This window comes from Panulirus ornatus, chromosome 28 (assembly GCF_036320965.1).
Source record: "Panulirus ornatus isolate Po-2019 chromosome 28, ASM3632096v1, whole genome shotgun sequence".
Taxonomy (NCBI): domain Eukaryota; kingdom Metazoa; phylum Arthropoda; class Malacostraca; order Decapoda; family Palinuridae; genus Panulirus; species Panulirus ornatus.
The window spans coordinates 5,542,940-5,561,102 of NC_092251.1; the positions used below are offsets into that span (position 1 = coordinate 5,542,940).

General features: G+C 50.2%; 1 protein-coding gene across 1 annotated transcript; it reads left to right on the top strand.

The window, feature by feature from the left end:
- Positions 1 to 385: 385 nt before the first annotated feature.
- Positions 386 to 9,000, top strand: LOC139757701 (uncharacterized). The gene is made up of 5 exons (XM_071678451.1): positions 386 to 503; positions 5,304 to 7,016; positions 7,520 to 7,663; positions 8,179 to 8,378; positions 8,517 to 9,000. Exons 1-5 carry the CDS (start codon positions 477 to 479, stop codon positions 8,998 to 9,000), a joined length of 2,568 nt encoding a protein of 855 aa, XP_071534552.1. The 5' UTR covers positions 386 to 476.
- The last annotated feature ends 9,163 nt before the right edge of the window (positions 9,001 to 18,163 follow it).

Sequence of the window (18,163 nt, forward strand, 5' to 3'; positions counted from 1 at the left end):
GCGCCACAAGGGAAGCCTTGGGCCACCAGCCGTCGCCACGGAAGCCATACCCATCAATGAAACGCCGCAGACTGCCAGGAACCACGTACGACGAAGACTGAACGGAAACGAAGTGGCAGGAGAGTTTCCTGAAACAGCCGGGTACCATCCACGACCACTGTATCTGTCGAAGTGTTGAACTCCGGAGATAGAATAAAAAAAAAATAAGAGGACGAGGTGAATAATTATGAATAAGGGAGGCAAATCGGGTGATGCGGTTACAGCCCATCCCAGAAAGAGATGTAATAATTAGCATAATTACGCCGTCAAAACACACAAACCGCAGTTTCTCTCTCCACTTTCGCTGGGGAAACGGTGGGTGGTAACGGCTGAGGCTCCCGGTCCTCCGCTCGTCCAGTGCGTCTGTCGTCCTCAGCCAGTGTGTGTGTTGTGTGTGTAAGGGGGTCGTGGGCGCGTGTGTCGGTCCCCCATGGGATATGGAGGGCTGCTGGCGGAGACTCAAGGTAACTACGAACGCTACACTCGCCGGACTTAAGTCTCGGCGGTGGAAATCTCTAGCGAAAAAAACAAATACTGTATCGTTTCAGAGGTTAAGGTGGTGAGGAGAGAGGGGGGCGGCCGTGTTCTGCTGCTGTCCAGACCTGGGCGAAACCCTACCCACTGTTTCTGTTGACTTCCAGTATGTATATAGGTGGCCTATGTGCCTTTAGCTCTCATGTGGAATAAGAAAGTGAAAGAGGTTCTTCCTTCTCAGTCAGACAGAAGGCGCCGAGGCAGGTGGACAGCTGGTGTGATAATCGCTTTACGGTCAAGAGACTCAAGCCTCTAGGTCGCTCACGTCTCCTCCTAAACGTGTCTAGTTTTCCAGTCGTGACCCAAATAGAACCTCACGACCTCTTCATTACCTGGAATGCAGAGGTCCTCCGTGATGTGTCCACGTAAAGAATACGTCGCTAATGACTCGTATTGGCGAAGACCTTAAATGTCTTGCTCAGCCATCAAGTTTACATGTCCTCTATCAGATGGTTGGTCTGTCTTGAGATGGGTGTTCACAACACAAGCATAGTCCCGCTCAAGAGGGTCCAATACTCAACATTACAGTTATAAGACTCGTATCTGTTATTTCAAACTCCACACGCATTACCAACTGGGACCTTTCAGCTCGACCCACCCGTATCTTCAGGTTATTTCCAGTGTACTTATTCAAACACACACACACACACACACACACACACACACACACACACACACACACACACACTCTAACTACATTTACACTCTACTTCTCTTGCATTCCACTAAACCTCCAACTCGTTTGTATAGAGTTAAGTTTTCAGATGAGAAGAGTCGCTACCAAACGCTTCCACCTCGGCTTCCGCATAGAACCCCTCCACTCACACCCTCCACATGAGCAGTATTCCCAACCGGGACATATCATATCAGCGTCTTTCTTTTCATACTACATTTCTCTTTAGCATCTTCATTCTATACTATATATATATATATTCTAACTCTTACTATATACCACGTTATACATCTCTTTATGGTTTCCTTTTTGTTACACTAATATGAATCGAGGAAAGCCACCAAGTTTCACTCACCTCGGCTCATAGTCCTTGACACACACTTGGCTGTCCCCCCCCCCACCATCTCTCTGAACTCCGCCCTCACTCGCATCTGTTCTCGTCACATCCGAACGCTGCTGTCCAGGTCAACCCGGTGCCTCACACGATTCCCGTCAGTGACAAGTCGCCATCAGCGGCACAGCGACCCTCAGGGCATCCCCGACGTGGTCCGACGTGCCTTACAAAACACACCCCCCAGCCAGTCTGCCATCTCGTTGCGCTGGTCCTTCCACGAATGGACAGAAGAGGGCAGACGGTGACACTCGAGCTAATGTTTACTCGGGGACGGGCGCAACTCCCATCACGCGATCCAATGAATGTCGCCAAAATATTCCGTGAATACGAGAGTCCAACGCGCCTCGATTCCTTAATTCAATTAATCTCATTATATACATATATTTCCTGAATCCATAAATGTCAACATTCTTTCTTTTCCTCTGAAGCCTTTTCCATTCCCCAGATGCCCCAAAAATTAATACATACACCTCATTCCTTCCAAAATCCTTCTTAAATTTTGTCTAAAAAAGATGTTTACCTTTTTTTTCTGTGCTAAACTAATAGAACGAAATACCTGGTGTTCTTTTTCCTCCCTTTCCCTTCGCTTGGCGAGACACTTGATGGGTCTTTCGTCTTGCCATCTGGCACCCGCCTAGTCCCCTTACACCGCCATACACACACACACACACACACTTTCCATGTAAACCCAACTCGTGTTTCACTTTCACTCATTATTCTCACTCCTGGCCACACAAACACACACACTACCCCTTCCTGCCTGATTTCTCCCATTCTTATTTACTTTGGCTGTTATTTCAGCTCCTCCTTCTCCTTCTCTTCCTCCTCCTGGTCTCCTGTGGTCACTTCCTATCTCTCTCCCATTTCTAGGCCTCCCTCTTCCATTCGTCTGTCCCACTACCGTCTCTGATATCATAACATGCAGGCGGTAGCTTAAGTCTCTCTCTCTCTCTCTCTCTCTCTCTCTCTCTCTCTCTCTCTCTCTCTCTCTCTCTCTCTCTCTCTCTCTCTCTCTCTGCTTCTAATCACTTCTACTACTTCATTAAACATCCATAACTTATCTTTCCCAGCATTATTCACATGCGTTTTAATTCACATTCCCTTCCTTCACTATCTTTTTTCTCTCTTTTTTTTCGCCGTTCTTTTTATTTCTCATTCCAGACTTTACATTCTTTCCTCTGTGCCTTTCAGGCATCAGGATTTTCTAAAGTCGCTTTCTCCCCTCGAGCAGGACGGTGGCCTGTAGCCTGCCATTCGGTGGAAGTCGTTTAGTAGGAATGTTTGTCACAAGTTCAACGAACTGGTTCCTGGGGCCACACACACACACACACACACACACACACACACACACACACACACATATATATTATATATATATATATATATATATATATATATATATATAATAGAAGAGAGAGAGAGAGATAGAGTAGAGAGAGAGAGAGAGAGATGAGGGAGAGAGAGCGATGAGAGAGAGAGAGCTACGTCTCTTCGCTGTATATCAACTGACTGTTATATCTCTTCCTTGTATCTTCCCTGATGATGTGATAATTACACGAAAGTGCCCTTGGGAACTTATCGTGTCTCATTTCCCCGTGGACGCATAGGAATATATATATATATATATATATATATATATATATATATATATATATATATATATATATATATATTAAAACGTACAGTTCGAGGATCGAGCCAGATGTGTGGTGCATGAGAGTCACGAGCGTGTGGGTGGGAAGAATATCTTCTTTTCTATAATGATTCTGAAGTGATACATGTGGTGGTCGGCCTCACGATGGTGACGTGACGAGGCACATTTTCTCCTCACGTTCAGCCGTGATAGTGACGTCATCATCATCATCTCCCCTTACCTCCCCTCCACCCTAACAGACCAGGGAAGGTTATGTCGCTCCACTCACCCCACCCACCTTCGCGTGGCGCCCCCACCCACGTACCTCCTCACGCCACCCCTCTGTGTCAGACAGAAAGCCTTAGTCAGCCTGGGCCACGCCCATATCGCTATCAGGGGCGTGGGAATCACTCGACCACGCCCGTATCACTATCCCGGGCGTGGGTGTGTTGGGGGAGGGAGGGAGATGGGTACGAGGAGGGAAGCCTCGCTCATAAAAGCGACAGGACGAAGTCGTCAAGCGGGTGTGATAACCTGCCGTGCGCAAGGGCGCTTCACTCATGCTGGGGAAACCCTCTTGTCACCCACCGGGTCCTGGGCACGGAGACTCCTGTTACCCTTCAGCCACTTACTCGTCAATGGGTGGTGGCAACCGCTTCCTAAAAACGTCTGTGAAGCTTGTGGGGGCCCGCAGAGACAATCGCTTACTGCAGACCATGTCTTATGGTCGCCAGCTGAATAAAAGAATCCTTAAAAAATACACAAACTAGCGACACTCACCGCTATATAGTCGCCCCTTGCTCCAATAACCGTCACGTATATATTCACTTCACCGTTAATTCCATTAACAGATCAAACGGACATGGCGACATCAAACATCCTTGATGCCTATTCTGTGCGAAAGTTTTCATACAACAGTGTAAGATTATCTGTGCCACATGCTATTATCAACGAGGTCGCATGCTGACCTAAGATGACCTGGATGGAGTCCACAAGCCATCCTACACTGGAAGAGTCTAGGGTTATCTACGTTATACCCCTACATTCCCATTGTATTTCAGGGGTCGCCATACGCAAATATTTTGCATCGTGATTTTCTTGACAGCATCTGCCAACTTCAACACACTGAAGATCACTATTCCAGAAATCCTATAAGGGTCTTTGCGTCGATCATGTAGCAAGTCTAGCAGCAAAGATATATATATGTATATATATATATATATATATATATATATATATATATATATATATATATATATATATGGACAGGATATTATGAATCTTATAGCCAAGCATCATCATCACACACTACAAGGCTTCCTACTTTCACCACAGTGTATCTGTGAGCCTGTGTTATCCTCCATTGTCACGCAAAACCTCGCTCGGGCCCCAGTGGTCTGCTGCTGTTTGAATTCCTGTTGTGTATCTTTGCATGAGCTGCAGATCGTGTTTGATGTCGAGAACGGCAGGAGCAACGGACTGATGTTCCGTCATCAAGGGGTCGATAAAATGGATTATTCGTTTAGCGGTTAATCTACCACGATACGGGAGGCTTAATTACCGGAGGGTGTGAGATTCTACAACGAAATTCTAAATTCTAAACGACTTGGTCAGGAGCGGCATGTGTTTGTGATGACAGGAATTATTGCCGGGTGTCAGGTGACGGACGCGACCCGCGCGTGAAATAAGCCTCGAACACTATGTGACGGAGGCGTCCCGTGCGTGACGCAAGCCTTCCTCACTATGTGAGGGAGGTGGCCCGTGCGTGACGCAAGCCTTCCTCACCATGTGCGGGAGGCGGCCCGTGCGTGGCGCAAGCCTTACTCACCATGTGAGGGAGGTAAACCGTGCGTGACGCAAGCCTTACCATGTAAGGGAGGGAGTGATCCGTGCGTGACGCAAGCCCCACGCACTACTGAACGATCCTTTTTCCAGATGTCTCCAGCAAGTCGCAACTTTGACATGAATGAGCTGGAAACCACACCGCCCTCGGAGTCCTGGATCATAACTGCTGATCTTTCTGTTTCCAGGAGAGTCGGTGGAAGGTACTGGGCGGGTCCCTAGCGCTGCTGTTCGTCCTGGCTGCAGGGGCGGCTGCTCAACAGCACCAATGGGACGACACTCGAGCCGCCATCGGCGTCCCCGCGTCGCCAGAGGTAGTCGTCGCAAGTGAATCTCCTGAGGGAGGGGAGAGTTCCAGAGACGCCACGAATGACTCGCTGAAGACGGGGCATCGAGATGACCTCACGGGGGCAGTGTCAGAGGACGTCCCCCATTCCATACCCGTCCGGTCGTCTCCGATAGCCTCGGCGGTCACTGGCGACGGACTTGTGGATTCCAGTAACAGCGTGGTGCTGCATGACCAAACCGACGACAGTAACCGAGAACCCAACCTGGAAAGCTTGGCTGTGGAAACCGTAGACAACCTGGAAACTAGACCAGACAACCCTTTCTTCATCGCTGACGAGGAAGCGGTCTCTGGTACGGTAAACGAAGCCGCTACACCCGATGCCATCCAGGCTGGCGCTTCTCAATTATCTCAAAACACAGTTGATCGTGAAAGTGAAGTAGAAAGCCCATCGGCAGCCACAGTTCCTCAGGTTCCAGATGACGTACTTGTGACTGCAGGCGAGGCCGGAACCACCCTTGTTGCGGCAGAACCACAGGTTCCCAAGGACGCTCTAAATGCGGCCGACGCCGCCGAACAGATTGGAATTCCTCTGGATGACATGCTGGGTAAGGTAGTTCAACAGCCTGCCCCATCTGACGACGCAATGAAGACCACTGACCAAGGTGGTCCTCCGTTAAGTGTCACTGGTGCAGATGGTAAAGAAGGTGTTGTCGTCGAAGTGTCAGAGCAAGACCAGGGAGGAATACCCAAAGACCTGGCATCGGCGCAGTTGTCTTTGGCGTCTGTTCTCGAAGACACGTCATCCCCCGATACAGAGTCTCCGAAGGAAGAGCCGCCAGTTGCGGACCTTGGCTCTATGGAAGCACAAGCTCTCTTAGAAACGTCTCCTGATGCCTTAGCTCCTGCAGAAGAGACTACCGTTGTTCCAGTCCTTTCAGGCACACCTGATGCCGACACAGTTCAAGAAGAAGTACAAACAGTTGACCCAGCTCCTGCTGCTGAAGCTGAAACAATCGAGCCTGAAGCTCTCGATTCAGCGCCTGAGATACCAAGGCTTCAGGACACTGAAGACAACGTTGCTCTCAGGGAGTCCCAGGTATCAGACGTAGCCAGTCCTGAATCTCAGACTTCAGACGATACTGATTCAGGAGCTCCTGCTGACCCGGTCGAGGAGGTCAGCGTCGCAGCCGTAGTAGCACAAACGCAGGTCTCGCAGGTCCTGCCCACGTCTCCTGACGCTGAGGTGGAACTTGTCATGGCTGGACTAGCTGCCGCTGCACCTTCGGCAGCACCGTCACGTCCTCCCAAGACTGGGGCGTCAAGAAGTGCAAATCCACCCGCCACTCTCGTCTCCGAGATCGAACCTGGACCGGAGGAAGAAGTCGATATACCTCTTGAGGCAGTCTCGCTGGCCACTGAACAGACGGTCTCTGATGACGTCCTCCTGGTAGAAAACGAGGTGGGTGTACCACCTCAGGCTGAGGAGAACGTGAACGCGGCTGCCCCCTCGGCACAGGAGGTGGAACTTCTGAAGGTTCCTGAAGAAGTAGCAGCCGCCGCAACTCCAGACACTGAGGCGACTGCTGCCCAAGTGTCAGCCATGAACGCAGAGGTAAGACAGTTTAAGGTATTAAACTCGTATCATAGTCAAATTCACACCTATGTCTAAGCATAACTACAGCAGAATCTATGTGGACCATGTGGCCTTAAGTATGTGCCAATACGAAAACGATTTTCACTTGGATCAGACGAACTAGATTCGTCACGTAATATCATATTCTATGAGTTCTATGAATTAGTTACTAATGTGTAAACAAATGTCATCATCCCCATTCTCAATTCCATTTAAGGAGGAAACTGCTTTACTTGACCACAACGCCGAGGCTGATGCATTCTTGTAGGGAAATGGCCACATTACCAGAGGCAGAAGTTTTATTTCAGCTTATGATCACTGAAACCTGGAGCCTGCACGGCACTTAGGCCATCGAGCTTAAAGCTGAAGTCTTCTTCCCGATCCTGGACACAGTGACTGAGGTGAGTCTATCTTGCATGGCCTTTTGCCTTCGCACTTAAAGTTTAAAAAAAAAAAAAAGAAAAAAATCATTTGTCTTTCAGGATCTTGCCTTGTTGCCTGGAATGATCGCTGACGACGACATGACCGGCGAAGTCATCGATGAGAGTGTGTCCGTGGCCGACCCCGCGATACCGGCGTCCAGCATTGAGGCGCTCGAGACGTTCTTCGTCGCCGACGATCCTCAGGTGAGGACAGGTAGAGACACCCAGCATGGGCCAAACAGCGGCAGCAAGTGTGGAACACCTTCGGTAGAAGACAGAGATGGTGGCTGATTCCTCACGCCAGTTCGGTTTTTCTTATCGTTTCCTCCCCCATGCTATTCTTAACGACTTCCCAGAGGCATAATAGTTGAAACTCACAACACTTTGCAGTGTGTCTATCATTAGTGAATGAAAACGGCGTCACAACCGCTGACTGAGAAATACACTGAATCCCCTTAAATCGTCCCCTGATCCTATTGATATAATACAGTCGAATCCTTAATCTGTACAAGAATCTGACGGTCACTCCACCTGTACCGGAGTACTATCTAATGCAATTCGACCCGCTCCTCCTTGTGTAGTAGATGTAAACACTCGACACAGCGGACTCTTGCGGTATACCAACAGAGTTTATGTGCAGTTCATAAGTGGGTTCTAATATGACAGTACTGAGAATGGCTAACACAGGAGACCTCTTTTCCCCCCACTCCTCCTCACAGGCTACGAGAGTTGAGGACGAGGCGTTAGGCAAGGACGTGACGGAGGTGGCACAGCAGCTCCCCGAGGACGAGGTGCAGATCTCCGCCCTCCAAGACATCGTTCCCTTCTCCCCCGCCACGGTGGAGGTGCCCCTCGGGTTGGAGGAGGCGGTGGAAGACGTCCTCCAGGCCGAGATCGAAGCCGCGATGGAGGACTTCGGGTGAGAGAGCGGGCTGTCTCTTGAGGGTGGTATCGAACTCTTGGATTTAGAAAAGGTGCTGATGTACTCCCGATATCTTTAAGGTGCCGCACTCGCTGATAACTGATACTTTGTTCTCTCTCTTTTTTTTTTTCACAGTGTCAAAGTCCCGGAGTCAGATCAGGTCGTCACCGTCGATGCCAAGGCCCCAGGTCCTGCCCTCGTCACAGACCCAGCTCCGGTTCCAGCCGACGAACCTGAGCCAGTTCTCGACACGGCACCACCCCGGGTTCCCGAGACCGCACCCGTGCTGGAGCAGGAGGTAGCCCCAGTTTCCGTCATGGCGCCTGCCCCACCACCTGATCCAGTAGCAGCAGCAGCACCTGTTCTAGAGGCAGCACCGGCACCGGCTCCAGAGGCAGCACCGGCACCGGCTCCAGAGGCAGCACCTATTCTAGAAGCAGCACCGGCACCGGCTCCAGAGAGAGAGCCTATTCTAGAGGCAGCACAGGCACCGGCTCCAGAGGCAGAACCTATTCTAGAGGCAGCACCGGCACCGGCTCCAGAGGCAGAACCTATTCTAGAAGCAGCACCGGACACCGACAAACATGTACGGCGCCCCTCCACCAGTGCAACGGCCTAGCCCTTCATACAGGCCATCTTACCGACCACCTCCGACCAAGACCAAGCCTCGTCCCTCCTACAAACCCTTGCGTCCCCCTACGTCCTACGTAAACGTCCAAGAGCCCAAACCGGAGCACTTCAGACCGATGTATGGTCGTCCCTCCGCCAAACCGTCTTCCTACAAAGCCCCAACCACCCATGACCTACGACGCCCCGACGAAACCCCCACCAGCGGAGCCAAGTCCCTCGTACCAGCCACCCGTACGCACTCACAAGCCAGCCACGACGACTCAGAAGCCCCTCAAGCTAACGAAGCCGATCCTCGCTCCCCTCGCCATTCTAGGAAGACCCTTCGGCCTCGTGCTGCCAGAGTCGCATCGCAACAAACCCGTCAACGTCTGGCACGGCCCTACGACGGAGAAGCCCCGACGCCCACTCTTCCGTCTCCCCAACCCTTTCGCCGCGTTCTCGAGCAAGCGACGGCAGCGGCTGCCCGTCCCCGATAGCGTGGTGCGTCTCCTCAACGCCCCACAGCCAGACTGGGTCCCCAGACTGGAGCCCGAGCGCCGATGAACCACACACCACCGGTGGAGTGCGGTGGTAGCCAAACCACCCCAAAGGAGGGTCTCCGTTGTCGCTTCCCTCTAAACCTGTGTGTGTAATGCTGACGATGCCATAGATATACTGCCTTTCCATCTCTCTACTGAGATGTTTCCAGAGTGCACACTGCCCGAGGAATGATAGTCTGGATTCCCAAAGATGGGCGAGACCCTCAAAGAGGGAATAGGAGCTGAACTCTCGGGCCACCTCCGAGGGATGCACAAGTGGACCCTCTCGTCCAGCGGGAATACAAAACCGCTGGAATTTTCTCCGGGCTCTGTGTGTGTCTCGTGCTCAATACTGTAGGCTAGAGGCTTAGATAAGTTTAACTGACATGATTATCATGACGTAAGATGCGTCATATGTGTAAGGAAACATCGTTCGTCGTTATCTATCGTATCTCTTTACCTAGATTTAAGTATGAACCACATCTTGTATTACTACGGACAGTCCTCACTGGCTGACGGTGGCGGGTCCCATTGTCCTTGGCCAAAGCGTTCCCCGTTCTCCCTCTCTGTACACCACCTCCTCCTGCCAGGTGCCTTCTCCCTCCTTCCCTCCTTGTGTCTTCTCCCCGAACCTATGTCCACTCTGGCCCATCATTACCTACTTACCTCCCAGCCATGGCCTTCCCTCCCTCCAACCGCCCTCATTATCCCCCTGAAGCCAACAGAGTGTAACTATATACGATTATCCACACGCGGATACCCGTCCGTTCATCTTTACTGTACATATGTGAACTAAAAGGCAATAAAAATATACAAAGAATTTTATCCAAAAGTCTCTCACGTCTTTCCCCCTTATCCCGTAAACTGTGAAATCAGGTTTACTTAACTCACGAAAAACGATGACTTTGATAAGGAATCGAAACCAGTATTTTAGTGTTCAGTCACTTTAATGGTACTTCAGAGGGCAAATGGGTATTTGTGGGCTGGCGAACGTGGCCAAACTGAATGCTTCGCGTGATATATCCGGGTTCCCTGAAAACGCTAACATTTCAGCCACTGACTTAAACCCTGAACTCCTGACCTCCTGGCACAAGATGATGGAGACCACCTCTTCCCCCGAGGGGTCATAAAAAGGGTGGCCTTTGACCTGACATCTGTGACTGAAGGGAAAAGGCCAGATCAGCATACCCAAGGATCGTATACCGTGGTGCTCAAGGGTCGTATACCGTGGTGCTCAAGGGTCGTATACTGTCGTGCTCCAGGGGTCGTACACCGTCGTGCTCAGTAGTCGTATACCGTCCTGCTCCACGGTCGTACACCGTCGTGCTCAGTGGTCGTACACCGTGGTGCTCAAGGGTCGTATACCGTGGTGCTCAAGGGTCGTATACCGTGGTGCTCAAGGGTCGTATACCGTGGTGCTCAAGGGTCGTATACCGTGGTGCTCAAGGGTCGTATACCGTGGTGCTCAAGGGTCGTATACCGTGGTGCTCAAGGGTCGTATACCGTGGTGCTCAAGGGTCGTATACCGTGGTGCTCAAGGGTCGTATACCGTGGTGCTCAAGGGTCGTATACCGTGGTGCTCAAGGGTCGTATACCGTGGTGCTCAAGGGTCGTATACCGTGGTGCTCAAGGGTCGTATACCGTGGTGCTCAAGGGTCGTATACCGTGGTGCTCAAGGGTCGTATACCGTGGTGCTCAAGGGTCGTATACCGTGGTGCTCAAGGGTCGTATACCGTGGTGCTCAAGGGTCGTATACCGTGGTGCTCAAGGGTCGTATACCGTGGTGCTCAAGGGTCGTATACCGTGGTGCTCAAGGGTCGTATACCGTGGTGCTCAAGGGTCGTATACCGTGGTGCTCAAGGGTCGTATACCGTGGTGCTCAAGGGTCGTATACCGTGGTGCTCAAGGGTCGTATACCGTGGTGCTCAAGGGTCGTATACCGTGGTGCTCAAGGGTCGTATACCGTGGTGCTCAAGGGTCGTATACCGTGGTGCTCAAGGGTCGTATACCGTGGTGCTCAAGGGTCGTATACCGTGGTGCTCAAGGGTCGTATACCGTGGTGCTCAAGGGTCGTATACCGTGGTGCTCAAGGGTCGTATACCGTGGTGCTCAAGGGTCGTATACCGTGGTGCTCAAGGGTCGTATACCGTGGTGCTCAAGGGTCGTATACCGTGGTGCTCAAGGGTCGTATACCGTGGTGCTCAAGGGTCGTATACCGTGGTGCTCAAGGGTCGTATACCGTGGTGCTCAAGGGTCGTATACCGTGGTGCTCAAGGGTCGTATACCGTGGTGCTCAAGGGTCGTATACCGTGGTGCTCAAGGGTCGTATACCGTGGTGCTCAAGGGTCGTATACCGTGGTGCTCAAGGGTCGTATACCGTGGTGCTCAAGGGTCGTATACCGTGGTGCTCAAGGGTCGTATACCGTGGTGCTCAAGGGTCGTATACCGTGGTGCTCAAGGGTCGTATACCGTGGTGCTCAAGGGTCGTATACCGTGGTGCTCAAGGGTCGTATACCGTGGTGCTCAAGGGTCGTATACCGTGGTGCTCAAGGGTCGTATACCGTGGTGCTCAAGGGTCGTATACCGTGGTGCTCAAGGGTCGTATACCGTGGTGCTCAAGGGTCGTATACCGTGGTGCTCAAGGGTCGTATACCGTGGTGCTCAAGGGTCGTATACCGTGGTGCTCAAGGGTCGTATACCGTGGTGCTCAAGGGTCGTATACCGTGGTGCTCAAGGGTCGTATACCGTGGTGCTCAAGGGTCGTATACCGTGGTGCTCAAGGGTCGTATACCGTGGTGCTCAAGGGTCGTATACCGTGGTGCTCAAGGGTCGTATACCGTGGTGCTCAAGGGTCGTATACCGTGGTGCTCAAGGGTCGTATACCGTGGTGCTCAAGGGTCGTATACCGTGGTGCTCAAGGGTCGTATACCGTGGTGCTCAAGGGTCGTATACCGTGGTGCTCAAGGGTCGTATACCGTGGTGCTCAAGGGTCGTATACCGTGGTGCTCAAGGGTCGTATACCGTGGTGCTCAAGGGTCGTATACCGTGGTGCTCAAGGGTCGTATACCGTGGTGCTCAAGGGTCGTATACCGTGGTGCTCAAGGGTCGTATACCGTGGTGCTCAAGGGTCGTATACCGTGGTGCTCAAGGGTCGTATACCGTGGTGCTCAAGGGTCGTATACCGTGGTGCTCAAGGGTCGTATACCGTGGTGCTCAAGGGTCGTATACCGTGGTGCTCAAGGGTCGTATACCGTGGTGCTCAAGGGTCGTATACCGTGGTGCTCAAGGGTCGTATACCGTGGTGCTCAAGGGTCGTATACCGTGGTGCTCAAGGGTCGTATACCGTGGTGCTCAAGGGTCGTATACCGTGGTGCTCAAGGGTCGTATACCGTGGTGCTCAAGGGTCGTATACCGTGGTGCTCAAGGGTCGTATACCGTGGTGCTCAAGGGTCGTATACCGTGGTGCTCAAGGGTCGTATACCGTGGTGCTCAAGGGTCGTATACCGTGGTGCTCAAGGGTCGTATACCGTGGTGCTCAAGGGTCGTATACCGTGGTGCTCAAGGGTCGTATACCGTGGTGCTCAAGGGTCGTATACCGTGGTGCTCAAGGGTCGTATACCGTGGTGCTCAAGGGTCGTATACCGTGGTGCTCAAGGGTCGTATACCGTGGTGCTCAAGGGTCGTATACCGTGGTGCTCAAGGGTCGTATACCGTGGTGCTCAAGGGTCGTATACCGTGGTGCTCAAGGGTCGTATACCGTGGTGCTCAAGGGTCGTATACCGTGGTGCTCAAGGGTCGTATACCGTGGTGCTCAAGGGTCGTATACCGTGGTGCTCAAGGGTCGTATACCGTGGTGCTCAAGGGTCGTATACCGTGGTGCTCAAGGGTCGTATACCGTGGTGCTCAAGGGTCGTATACCGTGGTGCTCAAGGGTCGTATACCGTGGTGCTCAAGGGTCGTATACCGTGGTGCTCAAGGGTCGTATACCGTGGTGCTCAAGGGTCGTATACCGTGGTGCTCAAGGGTCGTATACCGTGGTGCTCAAGGGTCGTATACCGTGGTGCTCAAGGGTCGTATACCGTGGTGCTCAAGGGTCGTATACCGTGGTGCTCAAGGGTCGTATACCGTGGTGCTCAAGGGTCGTATACCGTGGTGCTCAAGGGTCGTATACCGTGGTGCTCAAGGGTCGTATACCGTGGTGCTCAAGGGTCGTAATAATAAAATAATAATAATACTATAATAATAATAATGATTAATAATAATAATCATAATAATAATAATAGTAATAATAATAATAATTAATAATAATAATAATAATAATAATAATAACAATAATAATAATAATAATAATAATAATAATAATAATAACAATAATAATAATATTAGTAAATGGTTAATCAAATTTTTGAGAAGTAAAATCCCGTCTATCAATAATTCACCACTGAACAAAAACCTTCTACATTCTCAACTTCTCAGATGTCCTTCACTTATATCTTATGATTCCTTAACACGAAACGTTTTACCTGTGGTCCTGATCCTCCTTCGCGAACGTTTCATCCTCCGAGCACGTCCGCACGACCCCCGAACGTTTCGACACTCGAGGATCAGACCATAGCGTAGTTCAACGGGGTCGAACCGTTCGCTGTCTCTGAGAAGTGCAATCCAATTCCTCTTGTCCGACAACGATGCGACCCCCTTCCCTCCCTCCTCGGGGGTTTTTCCTGTCGGAGGGCAACGCATTGACTGTCGTGGCTGACCCCCACCACTGGTGGCGTCTCAGGTCACGCCACGGTGGTATCAGGTCACGCTACGGTTGTGTCAAGGGCCATACTATCGTGATGGGTCGGGTCGCACCACTACACGGGTTCGAAGTTCATGACCCGGTGGACACGACTTCTGGACCACGGCGTCCATCATCCACCCGTCCAACCTCCATTCCCCCTCCTCCTCCACCCACCCCTTCCTCTTTCCCCACCAGGAGTCGTATACACTACGACTCTCTCTCTCTCAAAACGTCGGAGGTCGTGCGCTGATCCAACGCATGCGAGCTTGCGATACACGTACACATCCTGTGCCAGTCCTGCGAGCGTCATCATGCGAGGTCAACAGATTCAACCCAGCGACCAGTGGAAGGAGGCAGTCTACTCTTCCCCTTCCACGTCAATATGTTCCCCTTCCACTTTACAATCTTCCCCTTCCAAGTTACTATTTTCACCTTCCACGTTAATATTTTTCCTTCCACGTCACTATTTTACCCTTCCACGTTACTGTTTCCCCCTTCCACGTCACTATTTCCCCTTCCACGTTACTATTTTCCCCTTCCACGTTACTATTTTCTCCTTCCACATTACTATTTTACCCTTCCACGTTACTATTTTACCCTCCATGTTACTATAATTTTCCCCTCAGCGTTACTATTTACTCTCCCGTTACATTACTTTTCCTATCGCGTTACAAGGCCAAGGCCACACTCCTTAAGAGTGACAAGGTCCTATAACGAATACTACGTTAAGAGCCATAATCTCTACCTTTTCTTCAGTCACAAGAGCCGTAATAACACGTCTGAAAAGCCTACTACTTGCGCCGAAGACTTGTTGACACAGACAGGTTCAGATGACACTATTTTTCTTTTCCTTTTCGTGTTTTTCAAAAGTCTGACTTCCTTTATCGATTTACTCAAATCCTCTGAAAATATCCCCAAGTTTTACTTCATGATCGATGAGATTTGAGACCATGGGCTAGGAAAGTGTGGAGCCATTTTTTTTTTTTTATGTATACCTCAAGAGTGAGTTTTGCGTGCGACGGTACGACCCCTTGAGCACAACAGTACGACCCTCGAGGACAACGGTACGACCCTCGAAGACAAAGGTACGACGGCACGACCTTTATCCCTGCCCTCGATGGTCGTAACTTCAAACTACAAGGTCGTCAGGTCGTGGAAAGGAAATGAAAAACACCGTTCGTGCTCATGGGTCGTACGGTCGTGCTTCAAAGGGTCGTGCAGTCACGACGAAGACAAGCCTAAGCTCATGGGGGTATAAAAAGACGGCGCCATACGTTACCCAGCTCATAATCTCAATTACCTGGCTGCTGGGGGCCAGACAGCTCGTGTTCTTGTTTACATCCATGCTCATCAGCTGATCCGCTCCCAGCTGATCGCGTCACCCACGGTCGACGTATTGGTCCACGAGCCCACACGAATTAGTGGCATGTTTAACCTCTATGAAAATTAGTGGCTTGTTAACCCCTACGAAAGGTAGGAGTTTGAGGTTACATTAATGAATCAGGCGAATCAAAATAAATTTTCCCCCCCCCCGTACATAAATCCTTTTGAGGAGACGGGTGAGGGAAATCATTAGTAATTTTCCTTTTATCAAACTATTACTTTTCTAAAAAAAATTTGAGGTGTTCTAGTCCGCGAGGAGGCTCCGTGTAGACAAAGGAGTGATCAAATTACATAAATAATGCCCCTAGTGTGGAGATAATGACGACCCCTTTAACAATTAAACATGTAATGACGATAGTTGCAAGAAAACAAAGTAGAGCATGATTAAGCTAGGAAACAAAGAGAAAAGCAGGTTTTCATGACATTTAAATCCACACACACACACACAGACATATATATATATATATATATATATATATATATATATATATATATATATATATATATATATATATATATATATATATATATATATAAATATATATATATATATATATATATATATATATATATATATATATATATATATATATATATATATATACAGAGAGAGAGAGAGAGAGAGAGAGAGAGAGAGAGAGAGAGAGAGAGAGAGAGAGAGAGAGAGAGAGAGAAGTTCCTACTTCTCTCTTAATGCATTTAATTTCCCTGAAATCTATTCGAACGAATTCTCCGAACATGATCAATGCCTGACAGCTGTGTTTGTAGCCCTGGAGCGCGGCCACCTGTGCGGCCGTGGCGATACAGATCTGCTCCTCCAACGCCAGAGAGAGGGGCGCGCGCCCCTGGCCTACGCCTACACAGATGGCTAGATAGATTAGGTGGGGGAGACAACAGTGAGGAGACTATTACAGCAGCCACAGGGTGACCGAGTTAAAGGAGGAAGAGAGTGTGTGGGTGTTCCTTTCGTCACGATGGCATATTCTCTCTCTCTCTCTCTCTCTCTCTCTCTCTCTCTCTCTCTCTCTCTCTCTCTCTCTCTCTCTCTCTCTCTCTCTCTCTCTCTCCATCTATCTATCTGTCTATCTATCTATCTCCGTGACCGATCAATCACACACGTATAAAATCGAGGAACCCAGCGACGATCATTTCGAACTGAATTCAAACACACACACACACACACACACACACACACACACACTCGCGCTCTGGCCCAACACACAAATCCAGAAGGCGAGTCTTGGCGCCCAGGGGCCCCACTCGTGGTCGGAGATTAACCAGAGGTCCCCCCCGCCCCCCCAGTCTGGAAACCAAGCCACACCATACGTCCCCGCGGGGCGATACACTCCATTATTAAAAGCTGGGATTTACGTAGGAAGGCGAGAGAGAGAGAGAGAGAGAGAGAGAGAGAGAGAGAGAGAGAGAGAGAGAGAGAGAGAGAGAGAGAGAGAGAGAGAGAGGATGGCGCAGCGAGGAACCAGGCTGCAGCTGTCCAGATGCGAGGTATGTGAACGCTGATCCTAATCTCTCTCTCTATGTAAGACACTGCAGAGGAGATTTGCATCGACCAAATTTATCCCCATCCCCCCACACAAACGAATCTGAAAACGTTGGCATACGAGTCGGCAAACGTTGTCTTCCGAAACGTTCGCAGTGAAATGAACTGGACAAGTTTCTACGGAGGGGACAGTAACTCGTCCCTGGCATGCATGAGAACACATATGTCATCACAGGTACTCACGCCCTCTACCAACGTGTCTGGTAAACACGGGCGGTGCTGTGTAGGCAGGCAGGAAGGGGTGGGGGGTGGGGTGATGGTGGGAAGGGGGCTGCCACGTACGTATATACCACACCTGGAGGTATGTCTTGTATGTGTTGTCAATACATATGTATCGATGTAAAGAGAAGAGGTGGGCGTCATTACGGTATCTTAGGCACAACAATGGACACGCACATACGAAAGTTTATAAATGAAAACAACGGCATACATACACGTCATTTATTCATGCAATTGCGTTTCTTCCGTGCGTGTACATACGAACATAGATACGCAAGTGCATAGATCGTACTTAAATACGCATACGCTTTCATACAGAGATTACTCGAACCTAACCAATCCTATTGCCTACATACATATGTATATACCTCTTACATACACATAGGCGCATGACACATACTCGCTGTCATAGGTAAACTGTCATGCACCAGGTAGTGAGCACGACCCTTGACCTTTGGCCTCTCCGAAATAGATTTACTGGATTTTTAGAATTGTAAATTATATTAACGATTTGGAATGGGGGGAGGGGGGTCCCTGTCCTTCATGAGGAGGGAGGGGGGTGGTGCTAGAGGGAAGAGATATATTGGGAGTAATGCAGGGCTTTCTGTTTCCCTTCCTTCTCCCCATCCGCGATGAGGAGGATGGTCTTCGTCCCTCCCCTATTTAAGGCTAGGACTATGGTCTTCCCCTA